General features: G+C 47.9%; 2 protein-coding genes across 5 annotated transcripts; both read right to left on the reverse strand.

Moving 5' to 3' along the window:
- Nucleotides 1–48: 48 nt before the first annotated feature.
- Nucleotides 49–6055, reverse strand: TMED6 (transmembrane p24 trafficking protein 6). The gene is made up of 4 exons (XM_066584092.1): nucleotides 5204–6055; nucleotides 3151–3277; nucleotides 2055–2203; nucleotides 49–1744 (listed from the first exon to the last, which is right to left on the reverse strand). The coding sequence occupies exons 1-4, from the start codon at nucleotides 5522–5524 to the stop codon at nucleotides 1511–1513; spliced, it is 831 nt and encodes a 276-aa protein (XP_066440189.1). The 5' UTR covers nucleotides 5525–6055; the 3' UTR covers nucleotides 49–1510.
- A 34-nt stretch (nucleotides 6056–6089) lies between these two features.
- TERF2 (telomeric repeat binding factor 2) lies at nucleotides 6090–18562 on the reverse strand. 4 transcript variants are annotated; one of them, XM_066584084.1, is made up of 10 exons: nucleotides 18380–18562; nucleotides 15635–15730; nucleotides 15332–15462; nucleotides 14860–14946; nucleotides 14230–14376; nucleotides 13552–13736; nucleotides 11709–11927; nucleotides 10019–10104; nucleotides 8538–8584; nucleotides 6090–7868 (listed from the first exon to the last, which is right to left on the reverse strand). In XM_066584084.1, exons 1-10 carry the CDS (start codon nucleotides 18525–18527, stop codon nucleotides 7710–7712), a joined length of 1305 nt encoding a protein of 434 aa, XP_066440181.1. In that variant the 5' UTR covers nucleotides 18528–18562; the 3' UTR covers nucleotides 6090–7709. The 4 variants fall into 4 exon arrangements, with proteins under 4 accessions (XP_066440181.1, XP_066440180.1, XP_066440179.1 ...); XM_066584083.1 differs by having other exon boundaries at nucleotides 11709–11978; XM_066584082.1 differs by having other exon boundaries at nucleotides 11709–12122.
- Nucleotides 18563–24421: the final 5859 nt, after the last annotated feature.

Here is a 24421-nt window from a genome sequence, read left to right on the forward strand (position 1 = left end):
TCATTGTCATTCTTTATTGAAGTCGGAAACAAGAAAAAACACTGAGAGGATTTTTCATAGTCTTTTTATTAGGGGTTGCATCATGATGGTTCTTCTATACAACCCTTAGAGTGAATCGGCGTTTTATAGTATAAGAATTCATAAAAGCTGAAAAACTTTGTAACTATGTTATGGTTTCCACCAGCCAACAGCATTAGGGATGTAGTCTGAAACTGGGGATCTATACAAGTTATTAATAGACACCGTTCTGAACAGCTTCCACCCGCAATGCAGAACAGGTTTCATCAATCAGATTAGTAATGTAAAAACACTTCCTAAAATGCCTAAAATAAGGGAAGGTTGTGTGCGGACACAAGGGCAGTGGGGCATGCTGGGAGATCTGAGAGCTGAATGGGAATGTAACTATTTTACTAGATTTCATACTATTGTTTCCCTGAAAATAAGCCCTCACATGATTTTTCCAGTATTTGAGGAGGCTTAAAGTATAAGCCTTACCCTGAAAATAAGCCCTAGCTGATTACATGGAGGGAAAAAAAAGTAAAACATTACCCAGCAGGCTTAGTTCAGGTCCATGCCACTGCTCTCCAGAGCTCAAACGCGGTACCCACATTCCTCGGCCACTCATACATTACTTCCTGTTTACAGAATGCAAAAATCCCAGTCAGTAAACAATGGCTGATTGGTTGAGCAGCGCTGCTCAACCAATCAGAGCCATTGCTTCCTGGAGGCGGGATTTATGAATCCCGTAACCAGGAAGTTATCTACAGGCGGCCGAGGACTGCAAAAATCGCTCCAGAGCTCTGGATAGCTGGGTAAATATAATAAAACCCTGTGCCTCTTTTGGGGCAAATATTAATGTAAGACAGGGTCTTATTTTGGGGGAAACAGTAGAAGGCAAGTGACATACAAGAGTGTCCCAGCCTGACAGTGGATGGTCGGACTAAACGCCAAGCATCAAGTTTCCAATGTATCAGAATAGCTGCCGTCAGGCCAGGAGCCTCGTCCATATTACAGACACATAAATACACTTGTGTGTCACCTGCCTAGGGGCTCACTCACATTGGTGGATATGGCCTGCGCAATACACTGAAAGCCCATTCATTTGTATTGGCCGCTCACACCTGCGGCTTTTTTCAGCATGTTCTATTGGGATGTGTAATATGCACTGAGATGGGCTATGGGCATTTAACTAACAAATACGCATGTTGCATGCCTATTTGCTGTGTACGACGTGGGCCATATCCGCCTGTGTGAGGGAGCCCCAAGGCTGTGGCTGGGAAGGGGATAACAGATTTATTCCTTCTTTGTTTTTTTTCTTCAAACTTATATAAAGGGACGGGGCGGCCAAGTTCAGCCATACATACACCACAGATGGAAATTGGTATTACATAGGCATAAGACCGGGCTGTTGAATCCTCGTCTCACCATTAACACATGATTGTCCGGGTAAGATTACAAGACCTATAAACCTTCCACCCCGAGACGCAGCCGGACGCTCTCGTTGTTGTTCTCAGCAGCGCGGTTTCTGGGTCTCGGTGGTTGACTTGACTTTGAAGAGGCGCTTGAGGAAGTAGAGCTGCAGGACTCCTGCGACTACGATTAGGACACTTGTACCCGCCGACCACCAGTTCACATAGTGATAGTTGGACATCAGCATGTAGTAATCGGACCCTCTCCTCATCCGAGCAAAGTTATACCACCTCCACATATGAAGAACGCGACCTTGTACGACCTCAGCGCTGCGCTGGAAGGGAAAGAATCTATGTGTTAAAAAAAAAAAAAAAAAATAGATTCTATATAAGTTCTCCCCCCCCCCCCGACCCCACGATGTGTATATAGGACCCCTACCAACGCAATCCTAAGAGCCAGGCCTAAGGGGGTAAACGACTTTAAGGGACTCAGGTGACAAGACCGTTTATATAATCATTTGTATATCTGCCTGAGATGGGACTACATGCTGGATTTTGCAGCAAAGCGACTACTTCTAGGGAACCAGATTTTTATGTATTTTTTGACAAAAAGTATACATTGTTGATGCCGGTTGTAAAGCTCACCTCAATCGCTTCCAGGGTGTCATTCAGCTTCTGGTTGTTGTCCTGGGGGTTCTCAGTTTCTTGTCCCTCATAGAACACCCCAAAGTTGAGGTAGACCTGGGCCGAGCCAAAGCTATTATCCCAGTTGTTAACGCAAAGTTGATAAAACCCTAAGAAATAAGGCAGAGGGTCGGTGGATGCAGATTGCACAAAGAGCCTTTAAATACATACAAGTTTAAGGGCTCATGTCTACGGACGCGGTTTCACCACATATCACGCGTGCGTTGGACAGACGTGTGATATGGGGTGAATGGACTTTCATCGATCCATGCACACCGGCGTGGGGACACAGCGTATCGATGCGCACAAGAAATAAATCGCAGCATGCTCTATTTCCCTGCGTATGTATGTACACTTCTGTGAGCTGCGTCTGATATGCTGTCCATACACAATAGAGTACATATCGACAGCGTTTCCAGAACTGGGAACTTAAATAAATAATTGCGCATGAGCGTGTGGTTTGCGAGAACGCCAGTGTTGTATACTGTCTCTGCTGGCAGCGCACATGGCTGCAAAATGCTGCGGGGAGACCTGCAGCATTTTATGTACACGGCTGTGGGTGACAAGGTGTATTACCGTATGTAATAAGCTTTTGGTCTCGGGCCTGAAGGGTGTATGATACCTGCAGTAATTGTTCTCCGCCAGCTCCAGTTTGCTGGTTCTGCTTACAGCTTTCCAAGATTATTGATGCAATCTTCAGCCTCCCTCCGCCCCCCCAGGGCTTTGGCCATCCAACACTACCCGTGCACTATACCTGCTTCGATTCTCCAGAGAGGTTCAGGTGATCAGCAAAGGCCAAAGATCAGTACACCATGTGGATTAGGTAGCAAGACAATTACTGCAGCCATCTTGGAAGGCTAAAAACAGGGCAGCCTAGAAGAACCTGCAGGTAGTATACCGCCTCCAGTCCTGGGTCAGAACGTTGTCCTGAATCTGGAGGGTCACTTTAAGCCATTTTACACATTTCTAATTTGGCCCGAACCCATGACAGGTCAACGGGGGCTTAGAAATCTGCTTGAGGAACATGAGCTTGAGGCACATGAGCGCGTCTTATTACCTGTCTCCTTGGTCTGGAAGTTGATTTGCCCACGTACTTCCTTGGAGGACTCGATGAGAAAACCCTGAGGGTTGTGAGCGGAAGCGGACACACGATTGTTCCGCATGAGGCCAGACGTCCATTGAACCTGGGTGGCAGAAGATCATGGTAACAGCTATGCCATACTCATACCCAAGTGGCACTGGGTGGGTTCAGTCTCACTCCTCCCATGGAAGCACTGACGACAGTGGAGGAGTAACTTCACATTGTCTACTTATACAAGCCAGGTAAGGGGAGAGCAGGGTGTAGAGTTGTCACAGGCAGGGGACCAAAAACAGATCTTCACCACCTTCAAAATGGCAAACCATGGCCCCATTACAATAGGGAGTGCCACTCTGAAGCACAAACTGCTGCTCCTCTACAGATTAGGCTAGTACTACACAACATTGTCTACGCAACATGAAACTCGCCCTGACACAATACCTTGTATCCTATTATTGGCACTGGGCTTGTATTACAACTTGTGTCATAATTTGACCCCAATACAAATCTGTTGCCAAACCTGCTGAATTTCTGGTTGCATCAAAGACCGCAACATAAGGTAGGTCACAAACGACTTACACATGTCCCAGAACCAAGGTTGTCACATAGCCACAGCCTAATAGTAAACTAAGAACAGGCATGTCAACGAGCGCAGGGTGTATTTGGGCAGAAGCACTTTAGGATGCAGTCGGGATGGCAGACTGGAACACACATTGTTAACCCCCATCGCTGCTCGGATTTGTTTTGGTGAACGTAAAAAAATGGCAAAATGGATTCCCTCTTGTATTCTATTAAAGGGGTCGTCTACTTGCAAACTATTGCTTGCCTATTGTAAGGATAGGCTATCAATAGTTGATCATTGATGGTTCACTGCCAGGGACCCCCACAGATCACCTGTTTGCCAAGCCAGGGCACACACTTGCACTGAGCTGATTTCTGCAGGAAGTACACAGCTCTGTTCCCACTGCAGTGACCAGGCTTGGTATTGCAGGCCATTCACTTCCATGGAAACTTGGCTAGTATTACCAAGTCTGGCCACTGCCGTGGTAACGGAGCTGTGTACTTCCTGCAGAAATCAGCTCAGGGCAACTAAGTGCACACCAGCTCAGCAAACAGTTTATCTTTGGGGGTCCCAGGTGATGGACCCCTGCTGATCTATTATTAGCCTACCCCAACAACTGGCCCTCAATAGTTTAAAACTGGACAACCAACCCATTAAAAAGGCATGTGACACCACTGAGTAGATTTTTGCAGGAAGCAGACAACTCCATTCCCACTGTAGTGGCCAGGTGTAGTATTACAGGCATTAAAGTGAATGATAACTTTGCCTGTAATGCCAAACCTCATCACTGCATTGAGAACGGAGCTGTCTGCCTCCTGCAAAAACATTAGCTCAGTGTATGAACACATCAGCCCAGATAATAGCTGATCAGGAAGGGGAAGCTGGGCAGTAGACCCCCACTAATCTACTAGTGATGGCCCAACGAAAGGATAGGTCAATAGTATACAACTGGACAGTCCCTTTAACTCTGCCAGGGAGGCAAAATTAGAGGGGATAGGAAGAACATGGATTCGGCTATGGTCTATAAATGCTGCCTGGAACGAGGACTAGCAGATGTAATGATTGACTACCCAAGCCTCCCCATACTAATCGAGTCCTGGGACTCCGCATGTCGGACACAACAGGCTGTTTGCACTGGAAACACGCAGGGTCACCTTGGTCTAAGTGATAAGACGCTGCTGAGAACATTGGAGCTGCTAGCAGATGTTAACGTTTCAGTCGTTGCAGCAGAACAATGTAAAGAAAAGTGCCATACTATAATACAGATCTAATGGTCAGTCATACAACAAATGGAATGCGCACCTGCTGCAGCACTACAAGTCCCAGCAAGAACTGGTAGGCATCAGCTGGAGGTTGGATGAAGTTATTAAGGATTGGTGGACTACTTCTGGATTCCTGCTAGGTAGGTTTATATGGGCCAGTAGTGGGTGTTGGATACTTAATCCCATGCGATGACGGATGTGCACTTACCTCATACCCAAAGTAGAAATAGCCATTCTGATGCGCGAAGTGCCAGAAGCATTCAGTACCAGCTGGACCCACCACAACGGCAAAGTCGTAGCGATCAGCACCACGGAATAGGGGCTCGGAGCTGCGACTGCCCAACAGCTCAGACTTCTGTGGTAGGCATGGGCATAGGAGGGCCAAGAGGATAACAGCAAGGCAGAGCATGATGTGAGCAGGCAGAGGCGGCATCTGAATGCCGTGGATTAGGTACACCTCAGCAATCATTAACCCGTCCTGCCCACATACAGGCGGGCAACCCCTGTTGTAGGCTAAGGAGAAAGACATCTTACATCAACCTAAGATTAGAAATGAGCAAGTCTTAAAGGGGCAGTTCAGGACATCAACTAATCGATGACCCAGTTGATAGACAGGGTCCACTGCTCAGGACCCTGGTGGTCAGTTGTTGTATGACGTGACGTTGTTCTATGGGCCACCATCAGGGTGTATGGAGCCAGTGTCCATAGTGCTGCAAGGGGGTTGGTACTGCATTACTAACCCGGGCCGCAGCGCTGTAGACTTAGGTGCCATCCACATCGACAGCTGATTGGCAGACCTCTGCTGATCTACTATTACCTAAGGATAGATCATCAATAATAAAAGCCCTGGACAACCCCTTTGTGACTAAGATTTTTTTTTTTCTCCCCCCCATTTTCACCTCCCGCTGATCAGCTGCTCACCGGGCCAATGCGCTTGTGCACAAAGCCGATGTCTATAGCAAGCAAACAGCTCTTGCGTGTAATACCAAGCCTGGCCACCGCAGGATCCCAGGCAGACCGCCACCATTTTTTTTCTATCGGTAGCTTCTCCACAGTATAGGCCATCAGTCCGGAATCCCTTCAAGTTTAGATTTGCTTTTAAGTCAATTTATTTTTGATACAAAATTCTGCGCCGGTTAACTTTACAGATTAGTCTACACAGGGATGGCTTTTTCTCTTAAACTCATTACCATTTTGCAATGTAATAGACTTGGGAGGGGGGGGGGGGGGGCAGACTCCCCAAAACAAACATACATTTAAAAAAAAAAAAAAAAAGCACTAAAAAAGGAGCATGCAGGCCGCATTAGGAACTCCAAACCCTCTGCATCTCTTTACACAACTAAAAGCGTTAAAGGGGTTGGCCGCCCCCTCTATAAGGGCAGGGGAATAGATATTTGATACTTTACCAACATAAGGCCATATTTACGCAACTGATTTTCCCACGCGGGTTGTCAGACTGCAATATGGATGGAACGGGAACAGGAAAATAACCCATTGATTTCAATGGGTTAACTTACATGGATGCTTTCGCTTGCGCCGATAGTGCGAGGTTGAAGAACTGCAGCAACGCAGGTCGTATGAGAGGAAAAGGAAAAAACAATTGCGGCGCACTCACTTTTCATGCAAGCGCAATGCGATATTTTAAATTTTTCCCTATTAAAATATGCAATTTTCATGCAACTGAAAAAAAAGCTAGGAAAATTACAAATGTGTAGCGGGGTGTTTTTCTAGCAAAATCCATCACGCTCACGGACAGTCACGGGGTTGCAAGTGCAATATTAGTTTCAGTTTCTCGGACCAATATTGCATTTGCCAATGTAGAGTAGTTCTGCGCCATTCTTTTTTATGACACTATGCCCACCCACGACAGAGCGTGCGCCCTGAACAGCGCTGCCACCCTGTCCTGCTAATGGAAGGGCAAGTATCGGACCCAGTCCAACAGCACCTTCAACTGAGATACACTGTGCCAGAGTTCCTCCTGGATGCAGGTCTGGACAAGCAGAAGACTGGCACAGAGTGAGAGGTGCTGATGGATGGGCGCGCATCACATGCTCTGCCATCAGCGGCCATTTACAGGACGGAGCGGCAGCATTGTTAAGGAAGACAACCTCTATGGCGAGAGGGCATGGCTTAATAAAAAGGGAACAGCTCAGAACTGCAAAACCACCCTATATTAGTAGGTTGCCAAAATACACAATATCTACTACCTGCACTGATCTACAAGGTGGCCAGCCCCTTTAAAAGGAACCTGTCACCAACTAGAAGCACCACAAACTAAGTTATGGTGCTTATAGTTTATGTGACAGTCCTGGGAGCCTCTCTTCATCCTCATCTGTTTCTGCATGTCGCCCGGTGAAGTTGGCGTTCACAAGTAAGTTTATGGGGCTTGTATATTTGGCGATAGGCTCCCTTTAAATGATAATGGTCTGGGATATCTGACCAGCACCGAGGATAGGACATAATTCATGAAAATACCGAGTTCAATATGACCCCTTAGTCAGACAGGGTATAAGGCAGTAGTTGCTGAACAGGAGCCTGCAAGACTCCATTAACAGCCCTTCCCAATACCAGGGCCATCGAGTGGCGGATATAAAAATGTGTTCTGCACACCAGTCTCCCAGAGACAATACGGATATTTACAACAGTCGGATCACAGGCAACAAAAGGTGCTGGGATGGCACTAAACACGTCCTTTGTGATAACAGAGGACCCCTTCAAGTCAGGGAGAGCTTCTTCATCGTCCTCCATCGGTCCTTGATCATGATCGCTGTGCGCTCCTTGAAAGCGTAGCTCTTTAGGATTCTAGTCCATTTTCCTTCACCGTATTTTTTTACGCCCAACTTAATCCATTCGGTTTCCTCTTCTGTCCATTTCTGCACACAAAGAAAAAGAAAAAAAAACTACTAGTCACAGAATGGCAGCTGACGTCAGTACTAGAGGACACGTCGCATCACATCCACCTGTACTGCAGGGTGTTCACGATCACACAAAACAAGTCCATGTCTAGTAATTAACTAATAAGTAGAACCGAAGTGAGCCGGGCACTGAAGATGAAAGGGATGGTGATTACTCATCCCATGGCAGCTTTAGGATTCTGCTTGCAGCTCCATGGTCAGAATACAGGCTGCCATACAAAGGGAAGCCATTGATTTCCTTCAAACCAAACTAGATATGGGACACTGTCACCACCAACCACCATAAACTATGTCCTGGTGATGTTTGAGGAGACAACGGAGTTGGGGGGGGAGAAGTGATGCATATATTTTTTTCCCCTCCCACCTGCTCCCAATCATGTCCCTCGGTTCACATCGTGCAGAGTCCTGACCCTTGTCAGAAAGCTGAGCGCATACACTCTTCCATAGACGTCTATGGGAGACCACATACACAGTGGTCTAAAAAAGTCAAATTTGCAGACTGCGCGCAGGCTTCACCAGGGGACAGTACAAAACTGGGGAGTCAGGAGGGGTATAAGTACATGAACCAAACCTTCCCAATATATACGAATATCTAGCAACGTAACACTGCAGCACCAAGAAACGTACCTTCCTTTTACCAAAAGAGTTTGAACTGTTGATAGATTTTGAGGATCCTGCAAAAATAAATAAATAAATAAATAAAATTAAAAGAAAGTTTTCTATTGGTGAATGAACATTTGCTAAGCATAGATTATATTACACAGATACATGTACACAGTGACAGCTCTTTGGGACAACCACCCAAAATTGCACTGAAAAGTGATCTTCTGGGGGGGGGGGGGGTCTTCTTAAAGGGGTTTTCTGCTACTATACTGTATTGATGATCTATCCTCAGGATAGGTCATCAATAGTTGATTCGTGGGAGTCTGCCACTTTGGATTCCTGCTGATGAGAGATGAGCGAGCATACTCTTTAAGGCGATTTACTCGAGAGAGCATCGCCTTTTTCGAGTAACTGCAGGTTCATCCCTGAAGATTTGGGGGGGCCCGCTCACCCCCCCGAATCTTCAAAGACGAGCCAGCAGTTACTCGAAAAAGGCGATGCTCTCTCGAGTAAATCGCCTTAAAGAGTATGCTCGCTCATCTCTACCGCTGATCAGTTGACTGATGAGGCGAGTGAGTGCTGCGGCCTCTTCAGTCATGCGGCAGCTCATTCATTCGTCACATGGCCTGAAGGCATCTCTATTCAAGCGAATTGGATGGAGCTGCAATACCAGGTAGACCTGCTATATAATGTGCAGCGCTTTGCTTGGTATGGACTGAAGTGACAGCAATACTCACCTGTGTGCCACTGTCCCTCCGATCAGGGGTACCAAGACGCAGACCTCCCAAAGACCTATCCAGTTTTCCCACTTTAAGAAAAGGTTTTAACAGCTGGGCATGGCATAAAACAGCCCTCCCAGGAAACAGCCAAGCGGCTGTGGCGGCCTTCCTGGTATGTACGCCCAGTGAAGGTCAGCTGACCACTGCAGCCAATCAGAGGCCACACGAACCCTGTGCTCCTGCCATCAGCGCTCACATCCTAGGTGCCATGATCTCTCTTGTGGCAGACAGCAACCCCTCCGCACTGCTCAGACCCGTTAGATCATGAGCGGAGTGTTTAAAGGGATGGCACTCTCTCACAAGGTAGTGACTTGTCCACTTAAGCAATTAAAGGCAACCCTCTGGGGCGGCATAAACAATGGACGATGAGATGAACGATCGTTCAGTATTGAACGACCGCTATGCTAAGTCAATAGAGAGGGGCGGGGGAGAGCGAGCAGAGAAATCTCCTCCACCCCCCACCCCCCGCTGTGAGCCAGCGATATTAGCTCCCATAAAGTAGCATGGAAGCTAGTATGTGCGGGGGACGAGTGTCTGGCATCATTTACCCGACACTCGCCCTGTCTAAATAGGCCTTAAGAGTAACCAATCAGAAGCCAACTTTAGTCTTGCCAGAGCCATTAGTTGGTTGCTGTGGGGTAACAGGCCACTTTGTCTTTTACCGACTTTATATTGTGTTCCTTTCTAGTACATGTTTACCGTAATCGCAGTTCGCACATCACTTACTGTTATCCAGAAATAGACTGTCCTCGTCGCTCCACGTGTCCGGCTCTTCCTCGGCACTCGCCTTGTTGGAGACATGACTGCCTGTTCTGTAGAGGAAATGGATGCGATCAATTACTACAAAACAACCCATCACAAGACTGCAACCACCGCCGACCACCCCGTAGCGCAGCCTTACGGCAACAGCCAGCTAGGAGGCGACAGGAAATACTAGAACGTTTCTAATATACAATCTAGTGAAGTTCAAGGACTGCGGCTGCACCGCACATGTCAGTGAATAGCCAGGCTTATTCTAGCAGAGGGGGCTCCCAAGATTGTAGCGCAAGGACTAAATTCTCAATAGAATTTCAATGTATCTAAAAAGTGAACTTTAAGCTTTATGTAAAGTTTACTACAGAGGGGGCTATGCAAAATACCTTAAACTCTACAACATATTCAACACTTCTGCTTGCAGTAACTGAATGGCAAGGTTTATTGCTAATATTCAGGTTCTTATAACCCGTCGTCGATCATGTGCAAGAGGAGCTCAGATAGATCTGATACACTGCGACAAGCTGCGCGCCTGGATCACACTGGGGCCGCTTTCACACAAGATGTGTGTGTTGCAAGACACACAAATATGAACCCCATTCTTTTGCATGGAGTCCTATACCATGTGACTAGCCAAAGCTATTATATGACAGCAATGGGCTAGTGCTCGCATTTCCTCGGCCATTGCCAGGCTGAATCTAACCACTCTAAAGCTGTGATTAGAGGAGCGCTAGAGGCGGCGGCTGGTGCTTGCGTTTTCCCAAACAGCTGGGTTGCATCTGCAAGTGCAGTCCAGCAATTGTCATTATTACACAAGCATTAATGGCACTTGTGTAGCAGCTTTAGGCCGTCTTCACATGGGCGTCAAAAACGTGCGAGATTTGTGCGCTGCGAGATGCATAAATATAAACCCCATTCTTTTCAATGGGGTCAGACACATGAGCGATGTTTTCCTGAATGGCACCGCGATGCAAGAAACAAATCGCGACATGTTCTATCTTTCTGCATGCTCTCGCTTCGCAGCCCCATTGTTTTCAAAGGGGCCGGCAGCAGCATTGTGAGGTCTCCCATTGAAAGCAATGGGAGAAACTCCACAACCCTCCAGCTGCGGCTGACAGAGGATTGCTTCTTCCCCGAAGTGATGTGAGGCTGCTTGGACATGAAAACGCCTCGCATCCTCATGGATTTCACATTGCTAGGAGCGCGATATGGGGGCGGGATTAACAGCCCAATATCACACTCGCCAATGTGAAGTTAGCCTCACGGTGCGTTCCTATATTACAGAAACTGCTTGCAACTGAGACTCAGCCATGGCTGCCAATACCTGCCCAATCTTGCCATCCTTATCAGCAAGTTCATGTTCCACTGGCTGCAGAGCGGGGTCTCACCTGCAAGTGTTGTGTTATGCAAGAATGCAACCCCGATAATCTTGCACGAACGTGAACCCCATTCTTTTGAACGGAGCCATACACATGAGCGATCGTGGCAGGTCCTATTTTTTCACGCTCCTTGGACCACATAGCGCTCGCCCGTGTGCAGTTATCCTGAGCATGCTGGATTTAAAAAACACACAGCAACATACTGATAGCCTAATATAAGAGGTCTGTCCTAGCGACAGGTCCTATACCGGTCACATTAGGTAATGGATGCATTAAGTGCTTACGAGATTTTCCTCTTTTTGCTTGCGGCCGGTGAGCTGAACACTCTTCGGACAGGTGTATTATTGCGCTCCTGTTGCTGCGGCTTCTTCGGACTCGCCATTTTCTGTTTAACGTCCTCTTCGATTTCACTTTCCTGCTGACTGTCCTCTTGCATGACCAGCTGGTGGAGACTCACCAAGCACCTCTGCTGTCCCATTTCTCTTAACACTGAAGCATCCACTCTGGGGGAGCAAGCACGGGCGGTCTTACTGGTCTGCGACTTAGTAGAAACACTGTGGAGACAGGCGGTTTCCCTACAGAAGTCAGTCTCACATAGATGTCTGAATTTAGCATCTGGGTTGTCATCCTGACAGAGTAATAAGAACTTAGATCTTATAGCAGACAGGCTATAAGTGGGCCCACAGTCTACGTCTGACCTAGAGGGACAAGAAGGACATACAACTCATCAATCCCCATTTCCATGTGGCGTCTCCCTCATAACAGAATACCTAGTGGAGAGGACCTCGACCATGCTAAAATTAAAGGGGTTTTCCAGGCAATCAGGATAGGTCATCCATAATTGATCGCCAGGGACCCGCTGCTCAGGATCCCCGTCAGTCTGACAATTGCCCAGCCTGCTGTCAGTGTAGCGGGGCTAGATGTTGGGGGTTGGAGACAAAAGCGTGGTAGAGGGCTTCCCCATCCTTGGAGTCAATGACGATAGGTCCATGAACAGAATTTGCCTGGAAAACCCCTTTCACTAACAGATCGGGCAAAACTATATACACTGAATGGCCACTTTATTAGATACATCCATCAAGTAGTATTGGACCTAAGAAGCAAAGCAATGTGTCATGATGTAGATTCCACTAGAAGTTGAAAGAATTCTGCAGTAATATTGGCCCATGCGGACAGGAAGCTTCTTGTAGTTTCCATCATTTAGATGGAAGTCCTAACATGCTCTGACCACCTGACAGGAAGGGGTCATCAATTCCTGCTGCTTGCGCCAAATTCTGACTCCACATCAGCGCAGCGCAACATAAATCTGGATTCATCGGACCATTCAACAGTTTTCCACTGCTCAGTGACTTTTTTTTTGCGCTCTTTTGCACACTGGAGTCTCGCCTTTTTGCTTCTCTTACACAGAAATGGCGCTGGAACTGTTCGCCTGAGCTATAGTTCATCCAAACTAAGGAACGACAAGTTACGCGTTCAGACACGTTAGCTGGAGCACCTGAGTTGTACTTGGCTGCAATCTGCTTGACTGTGCAGCATCTGTTTAAAAGAACGATTCCAGACATCCTCCTTTGACTCCTTTCATCAATGAGTTGCTTACAGTCACAGGATCCCCTTTCGCTGGATGCTTTTTCTCAATCACAGCATTCTCGGTATACTCTCCATTACAAGAGTAAACCCCAGAAGGCTGGCAGTGAAGTCCTGACCCCGGATAGTCTAGCACCGATGACCCGGCCTCGTTGGAACTCAGATCCAGGGATTCTCCCATCTAATGTGGATTCACAATGAAACTGATCCATGGAAAACTGCACATGTGATTTTATGCTGCACTCTGGGGTTACGGCTCTAATTTACATACAGGGAGCCCCCCCAATCGTGAAAGGGCAGGGGTTTGTAATAAAGTGGCCAGTGTATGAACTCTATCAATGAGGTACAAGTTAACCTCAGCGTCAATGTCTAAATGTAGTTTGTTGGCCATTAGTAAATGGATAGGAGGGCACTGCGATTAGTCTATCCCTGGATGAAATAAAGATGATTGATATTGTTGCCATAAGGGAAACTGAAATGTTTAGCCTTCATACTTCAGAATAAGGTGGAGCTGGAAGCCTCCATTATTATACCTTGACTTACCCAACATCCATTTCTGAACTACTGACATCTTTGCTCTGGGATGCTAGAGACAGATGATCTGGTGTAGCTGATGTAGACGGCTCACCCGGGGGAGACACATTTCCCGGGGTCTGCTTAGGTTGCTTTTCTGGGGTGAGAGGTCCCTTAGACTCCCCCTTTAAATCTGCATGATCCTTTTGTGCAAGCTTTAAAAAAAAGAAAAAAAAAAGGGGTGAGGGAACAAGTTTAGGTTAGCATGGTTATGTTAGGAGAATTATCCACTTTATATATGTAGTTCACCATGCAGACCAGCAACCTATTAATAATGCCATGATAATTCGGCGGGTTGCCCTGCACTTCCAACAGTGAACCACATTGGTACTGCCACCCTGGGCTCCCCCTGGAGTCTTAATGCCACACTGCATGAGCTGTTGAACCACCACATTCACAAAAACACTAAACAGTGTCCAGTCCTTTAGGAACTAAACACTCTGGTCATTAAGTAGGTCTAAGAGGACTTGCCCATGAAGTCATAATGGAAAAGTCCAGTTTTTGTGGATTAAAAGGGGTTTTCCAGAGAGAATAGTACTGATCACCTAAGTATAGATCACCAGTAGTATTCTCCCTGGAAAACCCCTTTAAGCCTCAGAAAAAAGTCTAAGGCTGCAGACTCAAGGGATGAATGGGTTAATTACTTACAGTCAGCAAGAAGGATGGAATATTTCGGACAAACTTCTCAAACATGTCGTAAATCTTCTCTTTTACTGTACACAGGGAAAAGTTAGCAATCATCGGATGTTTTACGTTCCGCTCCTGGATGATGTGCATCAGTTCTGCCCGCAGTTTCTGAAAGAAGAGAGCCGCTGTCAGAGGAGCGGGAGATTATCCTAAAGGGTATCTGTACATGGGACAACTAGAGGAGATGCCCAAAAGTGCCTTCTATGCTAGGGGAAACGATTTTATGATGACGCCAGCAGTTTCTTTATGTGCCCCCTGGTGGTACACAAAGAACCAACGTTTACCCACATTTTATGGTTCACATCTCTCAATAGGAGTTACACAAACAGCGCAGCGAACTACACCATTACCATAACTCCCAAGTTATGCAAACAGCGTAGCTGCACGGTTTTCATAACTCCTATTGACTTCCATGGGAGTTACAGAAACAGCATAGCCCGGCCACATCCTACAGTTTCCGTACAATGTGGTGTTCCTATCAGTCATATTTGACTAAGATGGGATCAGGTGGACCAAAGGCAGAACTTCTAAAACATTGGGCGAACTATGTGCAAGTAGTGTTATATAGAGAAAATCCTTGCCGTTACTTACTCTTGTATTCCTGCTGTTAGAAATGTGCTTCTTCAGGATGTTCCCAGCTCTACTAAACTGCTTTTTCTGTATACAGTATACCACTGCCTGGGGGAAAAAAGCAAGCCATTCAAGTGGCCATTCAGTGCAGAATAGTTGAAGAACTTTTCATCATCCAGTAAGTACTTTGGTTACAGAAGCTTTCCCATTTGTAGACTTCGCACCCCTGCCCGACTTTTGCCTCTCTCGCTCAAGCATTGGATTGTGCTAGGGCTGCTGAGTACATCGGGGGAGACGTCACCTGCAGCTCCACCGCAGACTCAGGAGGGGTGTAATCAGCATGCTGCTGTGCTTATGGCTGCCTACAGGATGTGGCTTATGACAATATAGGATCCCTTTAAGAGAATTATATAGGTGAAACACCCTGCAAAAAGCGACCGAAAGGTTTCACCAAGTCCCTGTAGGAGAATTAATTTTGCTGCTAATAACTTACTGCCTCTTTAAGCATCTGCTGGTTCGTATGGATGAGATCAGCAGGGAACGTCTCCTCCTGCTTCATCAAGTCCAGGACTGCAATTGCTGATTCCAGCGGCGTCTCGTTCTTGTCTTCATCAAACCTACAATCTGAATATACAGAGATGGACATTAGTATATAGAAGCGTGAAGCCGTAGTACAGGAGCCGTCCATATGAAGAGCAAGAAAGGCAAGGGACCAGGTAAAGAGAACTTTAAGGCAATGGAGGAGGGGGGTGCTAAGGAGGGGGGGGGGGGCATTCCGTAAATTCTCTTTACTCACCAAGATCCTCCCCTTCCTTAATACAGGAGAGAAACCGCATGAAAAGTAGAATCCGGGAGTTCTGCGTCACGACTTTTAGACGTCGCTGGATTAAAACTAGAGAACAATAGACAAACATGATAAATAAATACGACAGATATATATATATATATATATATATATATATATATATATATATATATATATATATATATATATATATATATATATATATATATATATATATATATATATATATATATCGCTGTAGTGCCCCACTGGGGTTCAGCAGGCTGATGGTGGAGGTTTCATGGTCCAGAGAGGTAAGGACTAGGACTGTTAGTCATATAGTGAATCAGTTAGCGGACATCGGCACCCACATCTTCAGGAAGTCTTCCGTAACCACAGTGCCATCTTTCAACAGGACCGTGCCATTGAGCTCGGCTCACCAGGGACTGGATAGAGCGGCACAATGCATTTACCACACTGCTTTGGCCCTCAAACTTCTTGAGCATGTTTGGGATATGCTGGAAAGGGCTGAGAGATCTGCCCAACATGTAGCCGCAGTGGTGGGCATGGGGTGAGATAAGGACGGAGGATGTTCACCGACGTCTGAAAGCCATGATTGCTGAACCTACTGGAGACCTGGAGTCCCCCACGGCCGCCATGAGTCAAGTCTAGCTATTTCATCCGGACTGTACGGTGAACGGAAGACATAGATCCCCTACGGGAACCATACCGGCCCACACGGAAGCAGCAGAAAATCCGCAGCAAATGGTAAAACCCGCAGCAAAAATCCACATGCATTATAGCCTACACTGCAGGTCTGTTAATGCGGCACATTATATCCGCAGCGTGTCGATGAAGCACCGTAAGATCTCGCGTGCCGCTACTGTAAGCGCTGAGGACTTCCCGCAGTTTTTATGCCCTTAAGGCCCAATGTCCACGGGCAGACTTCAATGGCTCCATTTTGCTGCGGTTCCCATTACAGTCAGTGGAAGCCGTCTGATCCACAGCCGTTCGCAATTGAATTGCGGACGGGCCGCGGGAAAGCAGATTAAAAAAAATGTATATATATCTACTGCGAATGTGCGCTGGCAGGCGCTTCCGCACACATGGCCCCGACCCACCACGGACATGAGGCCCTAGGGTACACGTTCACGCAGAGCTCATCACAGAATTTACGTGGAACCGTGTCAATATCCGCCGCCTTCATGAGGTTTTCGGCGCGGTCACGCACTTGGAATTTGTCATGTCGATGGGTAAAATCAATGTGCAAAATTCCATTGCAGAAAATCGTGTTCGCGCGAGCGTCCATGTCTAGAAGTGACATCACTTCTTCATGCAGGATCACTCTTTTCTGTGTCAAATGTCCGCTCGCATGTGGATCTGCGCCAAAAATCAAACGGTGGGATTTTTTTCTTTTTAAGGTGGAATTCACGTGGTAAATTCTGTGGCGAATTGGGCCGTGCGAACATACTATTAGGGCGCGGTCACACGCAGCGGCATCACTGTGGATTTTGACGCTTATCTGCAGCAGACTTCACATCTTCGATTGAAGGGGTGAGGCCGGCTGCAAATCCACATTGCGTTAAACCTCGTGTTCACGGACGGGTCAGATTCCGCATACCGGAGACCGCAGCCGAATCTGTCCGAGGACCCTGCGTACCTGTCTGGGTTTGCTTTTTTTCTGTACTGCGGATGTGTGCAGAAATGCTGGCCGACACGCATGCGCAGTACAGTTTTGTTTTTTAAGCTCCTGCCTTTCCCGCAGCCCTCTGCAATGTCAACTGCGGATGAACCGCGGATCGGACGGCTTCCATTGCCGTCGCACTAAGATGGAGCACACTGCGATTTGTTTTTCGCATGTGGAATCCGGAAAACAAATGGGCGGCTTGAACTGCAGATTTTCCGTAAACCACTTCCGCCCGCGGACACAAGGCCTGGAGGGATAAGAGATCTTCCTTCCGCACTGTGCATATGCGTAACTGCGCACGGAAAACCGCTCGCATCCGCGATCTTTCCCAATCGCTTTCTGCAAACATTCGCAGGTCTTCCCCTGCTGAAATCTGCATGCAGAATCCGACCCATTTGCGCAAGGCCGGCCAAAGACAGCGAATAACGGCCGTGTATGGCGCGGGCTCGGCTTGCAGCCAGTCATTAACCCTGCGCTCCCCGGATACAAGGCGACGCTCACGGACAAGATTCTAGACCCTCGGGGCAGATTTATGAACCTGCCTCCGGCGGGCTGCGTTATATTGTAACCGAAAGCAGAAATCCGAGAGCCTCTGACTACTGCTGCTGCGGATCCACACGCGGGTTTAGCCCCCATTAAGGTCTACGTGCTGAAACCACGTCAAAAAGCGGCATGTCAATTCAGAATCCATACCATATAAACTACGGCGTGGATTCTCATAGGACTTCAACAGGATGCCGCAAAGTCCACACACAAAAAAAAAATAAACGAAAAAAAAAAAAAGTGTATGGGGCCTAAAAGATTTTTTTTTAAAAACCAACAACAAAAAAAAAAAAAACCCACCAGTCAGTTGCCATGGCAACCAATCACAGCACTGCTTTCGTTTTACCACAGCAGAATACAAAATGAAAGCTGCGCTGTGATTGGTTGCTAGGAGCAGGGTCACATGATCTAGTAACAAATTGGACTATACCAAATTGGCGGGGAGGGGCCAATTAAGGATAAGTTAAAGGGCAGACCCGCACGTACTTTACAGCGTTCTCCCTCCAGTCTCCCGCGCCAGCACTTACTGGACACCATGTCTCGGATCTGTTCGAAGTCCTCATTCCGGCAATTCTTGAAGGCATCCACGTAGAGATGGAAGAAGTAGTCCAGCACCCACTGGTTCACCACGGGCTCCAGCGCCACCAGGCCGCCGCTATCAGCGCTCCCCTCCATCCTCCTCTCTAGTACTAGAAATTTAGCCGCGAAACAGCTCCACTTCCCGTGATGTCACGTGACCTGGAAGGATACAACCGCCATGATGGGAGAGGCGGAAGTAGATACTCTGACTCGTTCATGATGTTACTTGTAATATGTACACACTGTTAGCTCTGTAAAGACTGACTACAAGAACAGCTGTAATATGTTGGGTTATTTGTGAGGTTTTATTTTACGTTTTACCCAGAAACGCTCCTAAAAGTCACAAGAGCCTGCTGAAATTTGCATAAATCCCGCCCATTTTTGTTTATTTGTTATGTTTTAAAGTTTGTTGACAAGTCTGTGTGTAGATTTTGTCCGCTTCTTCCATGCACCACATTAAGGTGAGTTTTGACGGAACGGTTATCGTTCAACCAAGCAAAATTGAGTGATAATTCTTCAGTCTCAATGCGCGCCAAAAAACGAGCGATCAACGACGATCGTTCACTTTTCGTTCATCATTCATTTTATGCAGGCATAAGAATTAACCTTGACTCGTTTACTAATCATGCGCTCTAACCAGCCCTCGCTCAGTCCCTCTCAGTCACATACTGCAAATGTGAAAGACAGAATGATTCTGAACTTTTGTTTCAACAAGCCAACAATGGGTACTGGTGTATTATGTCACCACCGGAAGCTAGGGTTTGACAGGGGTTGTATACTGCATCACCCCTGTCACGCCCCTAGCTCCCGATTGGCTGCCGAAGCAGGACAGCTGAGAGGCCGGCAGCAGCATGGAAAAAGTTTGTACCCGTGCTGGGTATTATTGTATCTTGACGCCACCAGGAATTCATGGTGGAGCCAAGATTGACAGAGGGGTGACACCCCTTGCCCCTGATTGGATGCAGACCCTGTTAGGCAGCAGGTGCTGGGACGGCACTAAACATTTGTTCAAAAACAGATACATCTGCAATGAAGTTTCCGTGCGGCGGACCAGGAGTCGGAACCCGCCGTGAGTGTAGAAGAGGTGAGCGGCATCCGAATCAGGGATGCCAAAGCGACAGTGATTAGGAGTGGGCCTCACGGAAGGCTCAGGCGTGGGACGCAATGCTGAAATGCCGTCCGGCACCGAGGTGAGACGCTGCAGTGTCTAAAAGACATTTCTGGCGGCCGTGGAAGGTTAGCCTCAGGGTTACTGCTCTTCTGTGGCTTACAGCGGTAACATGGCAGCACAGGTAATAATTAGAGATAAGCGAACGTACTCGTTTCAAGTAATTACTCGAACGAGCGCCGCGATTTTCGAGTACTTCCGTACTCGGGGGGCGCCGGGGGGCAGGAGGAGGCGTGGCGGAGCGGGGGGTAGCAGCGGGGAACAGGGGGGAGTCCTCTCTCTCTCTCTCTCCCCCTCCCCCCCACTCCCCGCTGCAACCCCCCACTCACCCACGGCGCCCCCCGAATCTTTTCGTCCGAGTACAGAAGTACTCGAAAATCGCGGCACTCGGGCGAAAAAGGGGCGTGGCCGAGTAGGTTCGCTCATCTCTAGTAATAATGTAAGCCACAGCAGAGCAGTAACATTGAGGCTAACCGTCCAGGGCCGCCGGAAATGTCAGCATACGCTGGTAGGACCTTCCAACTTGCACCTATCGGGAGCTAGGGATGTGAAAGGGGCGTTCCTTTTGTCAAACCTCTAGCTTCCGGTGGCGTCAAGATACAATAATACCCCCTTGCTGGACGGTTAGAGTTAGGGGTAGTTTCAGTGTTAGGCTTACATTATTAGGTGTTGACACCTAATAATGCAAGCCTAACTGTTAAACTAACCATAATCCTCCAGCACAGGCACAAACTCCGTCAGAACTCCCCCACACACAGACCTACTCGCCAGCGCCGCCAGGACCGAGTGGCAGCACCTGGGACGCCCTGCAGCCGTGACAGGAGAGAGCAGCAGATGAGCAGAACACAGCAGCGGGGTGGGTGAGTGACAGCTGTGCAGCTGACAGTGGCAGCGCAGCTGTGCCGACCGCAGCAGGCAGAGGGCCCAGGATGAGTGATGCCAGCAGCAGAGAGGGCAGCAGCGCCAAGTGGAGCAGGCAGAGGGCTAGGGGTCTGGATGGCAGCAGCGGTGGGGATCTGCAGCGGCCGCCCGTGGGTGAATGATGGCAGGAGCGCCTAACGGACCAGCAAGAGGGCCGCAGCACAGAGAGCGCCGACAGCCGATTACAAGCTGGGGGCGTCACCTACTGTCAAGACTGCTGTATTATGTCCCACCCCGAACTTTCGGTGGCGACATAATACACCAGTACCCCAACGATGTATCTGCCGACGCCGAAGACCCCCAGTTCACTGCGCAATTTTGCGGGGTTAAACGAAAACACCTGGGCCTACCACGTCAACTGACCCACTTATCGAATTAGCTGCCCTACCTACTCAAACACGCACTGCCGGGACTGCGCCGATGTGAGGCAGCGCAAAAAAGTACAATATGGGCGCTATAGCCCAAGATCATGTGCCCTGCATAGCGCATATACGTCTCTTGATAGCGAGCATACATGCGCTTACGCCCATCTGTGGCTGCCCTTAGGTTGCTTTTATACAGCGTATTTTAACACCATATTTGGTCCATGTTTTTGGGCACTAATGTAACATGGCCATATTTTTCACGGCCATTTTTTAAAAAATACCTTCTTTTTTGCATTTTTGCCCCATATTGCTATTATTTTATATTATACAAAGAAGTATTGATTCAGTAGAAAATAAAATATACTGATGACATACGGTTGTAATGTCGCCTGTGACGCGTCCGTAATACGAATCCGTATTATAAACTTGTTACAATATGCTCATCTGAAACCCACCTTGCTGATAGTAGTCGAAGACCAGAACCTGTCTTCAATGATAGAGCACCAATATAAGTTCAAAGTGTGGCCAATAAATTTTACAAAAATTTCTATTGATGGAGGATAACCATCTGAACGTCGGGGTCCAACCACTGGCATCTCTATTGGTCACGAGAATACAGGTCCAGATGGTCCCCAAATAAATGATGCAGCGGTCAAGCATTTGGTTGTCTCCAGCAGTCGCATTGAAATGAACGGAGCAGTAACACCCATGCTCGACTGGGGTTCGACTGGTAGAAAAGGCTGTGAGCTGCATAACAGCTGAGTCCAGGACTGAGAGAGCCCAGCAGCACAGGAGAGCAGGCAGTCAACAGAGGGGCCAGTGAAGTGGCGGAGGCCGCTGCTCCATGATACTATACTAAAAGGGCCGAAAATTAGAGGTTACCTGGAACTACAGAGGACCAGCCTGGAGGTGTGACAAGCTGCAGGAGAGGAAGTCATCAGCACTGAGCATGCAACCACCCAAGAGGACATTTGGACTACCATTACAATTGCTGTAAAGCATGATCAGGAAACACCCCCTATTCCAGATTCCAAAGTTGGTTGAAGCCAGGAGCACCACGCAACGTTCGTAAGTGAGGCCAGCCTTAGTAATAGCCGATCAGTGTGCACACCCGTAAGGACTTGTTAGTCATAAGACCTGCTGCACATTTGTGAGGGTTTGAGTACCAGTTAGACGGACAGTAGCGATTCACTCAGGGCTCAACCTGCTAGGAGTGAACTATTTTGGGGACTTTGACCGAGGTCGAGCCAGGACTGCTTCCAGATACCGCAAGATGCAGAAGAGTGTTTCTTTATAAGCAGACATTATGCTGGGATTTGTTGTTCCATGAACCTATGTGGACGTTTGAGTTGCAGTATTGGTACTGTGGGGGTGCAACAAGCCAGCTGACGCTACAAGCGTACCGAGTCAGTATGTGATCGCCGGGGATGGACATTCGATAAATTGATGTCTACTAGAGATGAGCGAGCATACTTGATAAGGTAAACTACTGCCTTATTCGAGTACCTGCCCGCTCGTTTCTAAAGATTCGGTTGCCGGCGCGGGTAACAGGTGAGTTGCAGCGGTGTGCCTAGGGGGAGAGGGGGGGGGGGAGAGGGAGAGAGATCTCCCCTCCGTTCCCCCCTGCTCTCCCTCGCCGCTCCTTGCCGGCACCCAAATCTTTAGAGACAAGCGGGCAGGTATTCGAATAAGGCAGTAGTTTGCCTTATCGAGTATGCTCGCTCATCTCTAATGTCTACGTTGTTGGTGTCCTGGGATTAGAGATGCAGCCCCCAAAGGGTGTGTAAAGTCCAGGCTACGTGTAATGGTGTCAGCAGCAGGCAGTTGAAATAAATATGCGTATCGGGTGACTTGCTGCTCCATCCGCCTCGGTCTGTCACCGCCGCGCCATTACATACCACCACCAGTAGCAACCACCTAGATAAGCACCAATACTTTGAAGGGGTTATCCAGCTTTTAAAATTTGACAGCCTATCCTCAGCATACGCCATCAATATTTGATCGGTTGGGGTCTGCCACTGGGGACCCTTGTAATGTCTTCAATTAAACAGAGTTCTTGTGAGTTCTCTTGAGAAGAGCATCTTGCTACAACACGGAGTGCTTCACATTATTCATAGATACTGATAGCAATCTTCTCATCACAGGCTTTCATATCTACCAATTTGGCACCTGGCAACGAGGTCATCAGATTGATACCGGTGTGGTCCGATAACACCGGCCTAAGGCCGGGTTCACATCTGCACCGGTACCTCCATTTGGGGCTTCCGGTAAAATGCAAGACAGCCCAAACCAACCCCGTTCTAGTCAATTAGGTCCGTTTGGTGATGTTACGTTCCATCATAAGACTCATCAGTTCCGCCAGGAGAATCCCCTTTCTTGCTTCTCGAACGGAACAGGAAAACGGAACCCCGACGCAGATGTGAAAGCAGCCTAATCCAAGATGTTATCCGGTGGGCTCTGCCCTGTCCCACACTATGCAATCAGTTCTGTCTGTGCAGACATTTCTAGGAGGAGTAACAGAGGAACAGGACGACACAGAAATAGGAGAAAAGATGTCGCAGATTCTTTCATGGGGAATGCAAACGTTTAGTAAAACAGATGTGTTAGGGCTCCTGTCCACGGGCGAATTTTCATTGCGTTCCCCGCTGCGATAATGCGGCCGCAGGGAACGCAGTGAACGCTCTCCATAGCGTTGCTATGGAAAGTGCAGCCCCCTTGTCCACGAGTTGAAAATCATAGCGTTTCTCTGCTCGCGGCCGGCAAATCGCAGTATGCTGCGAATTGCCACAATAGGCTCACCGCGGAGATTCGTCTGCCGACTCCTGCTCCCAGACAGCGGAGATCCGCTGTGGGATTTTGCAATGCCCGTGGACAGGCAGCCTTAGGAGAGGTGACAGATTCTCGTAAGGGTGCGCTCCCACATAGCCGAAATGGTGCTGATCTTTATCAGTGGAAGAATCTGAACCAAAATCGCGTCAAAATCGGTGGTGCGTATTTTAATGCAGATCTGCAGCCGATTCCACTCTTTCAATTGAAAGGGTAAATTCTGCTGTGCATCAGCGTCAAAATCCGCTTCAAGATCCCCATCATTGGTGCGGAGTCTGACCGTATGTTCAGGCAACGGACTTTTCCATGTGAATTCCGCCTCTAAAACCCATTGCTTTTTGTAAAAACCTGTATTTTTCTACCATTTCCTCACTGGTTGAGAGCTGTGGTACCCGTATCTCCATGTCATGTTGTGGCCACGGTTTTTAATGTTCATACACCGTTGCATTTTGGGTGTTTTAAGCCATTTCTACAGAATCCAAGTTAGATACAATCCGTGATCTGTTATATTATTTTTCCTAATGACTTGTAATGCCAACTCCAGGTTTCCTTTTTTTTTTTTGTAAACTCACCACCCCATCCACAAAGCCCTCCACAGCACCGCCCCGCCCTACATTGCTTCCCTCATCTCAATCCATCACCCAGCCCGGGCTCTCCGCTCTGCTAACGAAACCAGACTGAGCGCCCCTTTAATTCGAACCTCTCATTCC

This window comes from Eleutherodactylus coqui, chromosome 11 (assembly GCF_035609145.1).
Source record: "Eleutherodactylus coqui strain aEleCoq1 chromosome 11, aEleCoq1.hap1, whole genome shotgun sequence".
Classification (NCBI taxonomy): Eukaryota; Metazoa; Chordata; class Amphibia; order Anura; family Eleutherodactylidae; genus Eleutherodactylus; species Eleutherodactylus coqui.